The 5079-nt window shown below is 39.4% G+C and overlaps 1 protein-coding gene and 1 pseudogene across 2 annotated transcripts in view; one reads left to right on the top strand and one right to left on the bottom strand.

Moving 5' to 3' along the window:
- SMG1 (SMG1, nonsense mediated mRNA decay associated PI3K related kinase) overlaps positions 1–5079 on the bottom strand; it is a 91260-nt gene that overhangs the window by 37790 nt on the left and 48391 nt on the right. For both annotated transcript variants that reach the window (XM_006910914.3, XM_006910915.3), the window contains 4 exons: positions 4891–5000; positions 4081–4228; positions 3545–3704; positions 2691–2811 (listed from right to left, as the gene is read on the bottom strand). In XM_006910914.3, coding sequence (XP_006910976.1) covers positions 2691–2811; positions 3545–3704; positions 4081–4228; positions 4891–5000 — 539 coding nt within the window. The remainder of the gene's footprint in view (positions 1–2690; positions 2812–3544; positions 3705–4080; positions 4229–4890; positions 5001–5079) is intronic.
- LOC112479166 lies at positions 1704–1822 on the top strand (annotated as a pseudogene).

Here is a 5079-nt window from a genome sequence, read left to right on the forward strand (position 1 = left end):
TTTCTGAAGAAGCCTTCTCAGTCTCCTCTCCACCACCCATCCCTTAAAACCGGTGTGCCCCGGGTCAGCCCCAGGCTCTCTACTCTTCTTGATCTGCATACTCTCCCTGGATAATATCTGCTTCCGGCACAGTGGTCCTGATGACTCCTGAATCTTTTATTTCTGACCTAGACCTGACATCGAGTCCCATCTGCTTACCAGTCACCTACACTCAAGTATTTCAAAGGCACTTTAACCTGTGTCAAGTGGACTCCATTTTCCACCACCCTCCAAACCTTTTACTTCTTCTACTTTCCCTTTCTCAAGGAAAGGCACGTGACCTTTCATCTTAGCCTTTACTTTCAACCCTCATATCATATCTGCTTTCTTTCTGTCCCTACTGTCACTACATCTGTTGTCTTTAGCAGGGACGTCAGGTTAAGTGGTCCCGTCGTCCCCAGTCTAATCCTCTTCTAATCCACTCTCTGAGCTGAGACTGAAACGCTCTAACACAAAAGTAAATCTGAACCCTTAACTTGTGTGTGATGACTTCCCGCCACGCTTCTGATAGAGCGCAAACTGCTGAGTGTGGCTTGTGAGGCACTGATGCCTCGCATTCCACTCCAGTCTCAACCTCATCCAGCCACACCTGTTCCCACTCTCCCTTAGGCAGACTGTCATCTAAGAATCTGCCGTCCTTGCTGCTGGCCTTCACATATTTTTTTTTCTAACTAAATTAGTCGTCTTTCTCAACTCTACCTCCCTCAGGTCTCAGCTTAAATGGTACTTCCTGCCCAATTCCTTCTCGAGTCCCAGGATTAAACGGGGCCCCTGGTGTGTGTTTTTCAGCCCCACGCCTGTGGACTTCCATTCAGCGCACCATAGTGCTGTTCTCTGTTTGAAGTCAGTTCTTCCTGCTAGACTCTAGAATCCCTTTGGTCCTGGCAATGCCGACAAAAGGCTTGTCTTGCTCACCATTGCATCCCAACTTCAGGCACAATATCTAGCACAAAGCACACACTTGATAAACAGTTGCTGAATAAAGAAAAAAACATGAGGAAGAGTGGGGTTCTGAGTTCTGCCTCCAAATATAACCATTGGTTCACTGACTGTTTCCTCCCAATTATAAAACTTGTTCTATAAGGGACAGACAAGAAGGGAGATATTGGCAGTCCTCTTATATGCCATGCTCTGTGCAAGGGCTTTTATATACCTTGTCTCAACTCCCATAATCCTTAAAGGAATCGAATGAGTGGGGCAATCCCCACAACCAAAAGGAAAAGTGACTCAGAAGTTTAATGATTTGCCTCAAAGTCTCTCAATTGGCAAATGTTGGGCTAATGATCCAAACCCAGGTCTATATGGCACTAAGGGTACAGGTGAGTCAGTTATCACCCTGTGGCGCAAGCCCATATCCCGGCATTAGCTTAGCTGCAATTTATCACTCAAATTTATTCAGTAACCCTGGTTTCCATGTTTCAACTAAAATTCTACAAAATTCTGGCAACTTTTCCATTTTAAAGCAATAGAAGTAAATTGCTAGCATCACTTTAACATGACAGACATTTCTTTCTTAAAAATGAGACATATACTTATACAAATACTAATTTTCTAACTATTCATTTTAAGTGCTTAAAACTTAACATTCAGAGTTTATTATATCTGACAAAGAATTTTATTCCAGAACACATAAACAAGACCTATGACTTTGTTAAAAATGTGCCAACTATGGCCATGCTACCCTGAACAAGCCCGATCCCATCTGATCTCAGAAGCTAAGCAGGGTCGGGCCTGGTAAGTACTTAGATGGAAGGCCACCATGGAAGACCAGGTGCTATAGGCACAAAAAATAAAAAAACTAAGGGATCGTAAGCTGACAAGGTCCTTGCAACCTGTGAGGTCAACCAAGGGTTACTTCACCTAAAAAAAAAAAAAAAAAAAAAGTGCCAAGATTTGAACACTTTATGAAACAAGATATAGGATGGCCACTATGCAAATGAAGATAGTCAATACCACTCAATCAAGAAAATGTAAATAAAACCACAATGAGATAATTCTAAACTCACTCTAGAGACCAAAGTTAAAGACCTGACAATACTCAGGATGTAGACGCCAGAAGGAATATAAAATGTACAACCACTTTATAAGAAACTCCCAAACTATTTTGAAAGTTAAACCAGAGGAGGACCCAACAACTCCACGCACAGGCACTTACAAGAGAAACACATGCCGACCCAAGACTTGTACGGGAACTTCACAGCAGCATTATACACCACAGGCAAATTTGAAAACAACTCAAATATCCATCAGAGTCAACAGATAAACAAATTGTGGCACAGATATACAATGGATACTACTTAAAAACTGGAAGGACCACACAATACATGCACCCCAGGTGACCCTTAAAATGCTAAGCAAGAGGAGCCAGACACAAGAAAACATACTTTACGATGATTACATTTATATAAACCTTTAGTAAAGACAAGACTAATCGGTAGTGACAGAAAGCAAATCAGTGGTCGCCTGGGATGGCCAGAAGAGAGAGACAACTCTGAAAGACATAAGGAAACCTTTTGGGGTAAATAAATGTTCTATATTTTTATTTTACTGGTAGCAAAGAAAGGTAAAGACATGTCAGAACTCATGGAACTGTATACTTAAAACGTGTAAATTATATTTTATAAAACTATTTTTTAAAAAAGCATAGTTACCTTTTATTTTCTCCAACAACTGACTCTGGTACATGGTATATCTTAATGCCTGCATCCACGGCCTCACATCGTGCTGTTTACATGAACGCAAAGCTTCACTGAAGAGCGGAATGAGACAGTCCTGCCACAGAAAAACCAAAACTGTTTCATGTCATCAGCCTCCTTACACGTTTGTGAACTGAGTTCAGTTGCATCGCCATATGGTGGCTACTTTGGCTCTGTTCCAGGTTTATCTATTAAATGCTCCCCTTTCTGCAATGTATCTTCTTATTTTAAGTGGAATAGACAACCTAAGAGAAAACCTGTTTTGCCCCTCTCCAAAACTGCTTTTCAGAATATAAGTCAAATTTGTTGATATACTTATCAATAAAGTAGGCACATTAAAAAAATAAGCAGAATATTTCCTATATAAAGCAGAAGCTAAATTACAAAAAAAAAAACTATTGCTCGTAAACACACTCTCAAAGATTTTAATTCTCTTGGGAAGGACCCATCTTGGTTAAACTGTACTTTGTATGGGAAGGGGAGGCAGTGTCTTTGTCAAATCTAAAATATAATCTGCCCAAGAGAAATATATTTACATATATTCCTCTTCCAAAAAAAAAAAAGGAAGAAAAAGAAAAAACAATTAAGCAATTAGTGCCCTTGAGATTATATATTTTAGATTCTTCCATCTGCCTTCCACACTTCTCAAAGGAAAATCTGCCTGAAAATGGCATTTTAGATTTCTGGATTTATTAGATTATCCAACAAAAGCTACAAATGCTCTTTTAAAAACTTGAAAATTAGTCTTTGTTCTACACTAGCACCTGTTAATGTTAAGAATGTCCTGGTAAACACACACATACGCATACCTCGGTAGAAAGTCTGTTAGAAACGGTGTTCTCCAGCGCAGAGGAGCAGTACAGCTGTAAGGTGCTCAGCACTGGCAGAGACTGGGAAACCGTCAAAGTGGAAAGTCTCAGCGGTCCAATAGCTATGCGGGATGTCTGCTTCAAGTACTTCACCACATTTCTGAAACAAATACTTATTATTATTCAATAAACAAGATTTCTTAGCTTGTAGCCACTGAAGGGATAGAGGAGTTGGATAAGATGCTTCCATACTGGTCCCCAAAGCAGGGGATGGACGGGGAGCAGCCTGCCTTTTAGTAAAAGAATACAAGCAAATCAGGACATTTGCTTTGAGGATATTTACAATTTTATGTAGTTTCAACCTCAGTATATGTTGGCAAGTGGCATTCACACACTGTACGACTTCTGCAACCAAGACGAAGCTGTCGTGACTAGCACTGCGATGCTCTGGTAACTGCCCTGCCCCATCTCAAGGACAAACCTGCCCAAGGTCCACATAACATCATGCACGTTCGCCTCCTCAGCATCCTACTTACTCAGTCACAGACTGCCACTTCTGATCTTGCTCTATGTGGTTCAGGGCAGTTGCCAAACAAACGGAACTTCTCAACAACTGCACTTCAATGGATTTCTGAAGTTCCCTTGGGTCGGGACTTAACATGTTAGGAAGCAGTTTTTTCATATCTACAGAAGTTAAATGGATTCCATTAAGTGAATGTGCTTTTAATGTACAAGTGATAAGATCTGACAGTGTTAAAAAACCAGCACCAAAGAATACCTCCTTTCACAATAGGTTCAGCCAGCTGGACACTGATGAAGTATTCCTGATGCCTACATAAAAATTATACTCCACGTAAAATTATACCTCGGAACCCCCAAATCAGTTAATTTCAAAGGTTCAAAAAACAGTTAAGTCACTTACTATTTACGGGGGCTAATCTAGACTTACTTTGGCACATCTTGCTAAATCCAGCAAATCAGTGCTGACACAGATTACTCACAATACTAACTTTAGTATAACATTTTACAAAATGTTTCAATTGTGATAAATTAATGAACTACATCAAGATGTCATGCACAAAAAATATTTAAACACTACTTGTACTTTTTCAAGCAAAATGGCTAGATAAGTCTAAGTATTACTACAGCCTTTTTTAGTTTGCTGAATTTTAATTAAACTGTTTTTCATTTGCCAACAGTCTTAAATGTGTTGCTTCACATGGGACTTGGCCCCAAAATAAACATACGATAACTTCCAAATTTCCAGTAAAATATACTAAGGCAAAACATTTTGAGCAACTTATCCATAAAAGTATTTTAAATTTTTAAATTATCATCTCAAATACCTATTTTTTCTTTTGATCCTCCAGCAAGTAGATTGATATTTTCTCCTGGTAACAATTCTAACTGCTCAGTACATTCGACGAATTCTCCAGACTCAAAACTGCTTAGTGATCTGTAATTAAAATATCATTAGCTTGTATTACACCCCATCCAGCCTACAGAACCATTCAAAAAGATAGAACAAATTCTAG

Source organism: Pteropus alecto, unplaced genomic scaffold (genome assembly GCF_000325575.1).
Source record: "Pteropus alecto unplaced genomic scaffold, ASM32557v1 scaffold34, whole genome shotgun sequence".
Classification (NCBI taxonomy): domain Eukaryota; kingdom Metazoa; phylum Chordata; class Mammalia; order Chiroptera; family Pteropodidae; genus Pteropus; species Pteropus alecto.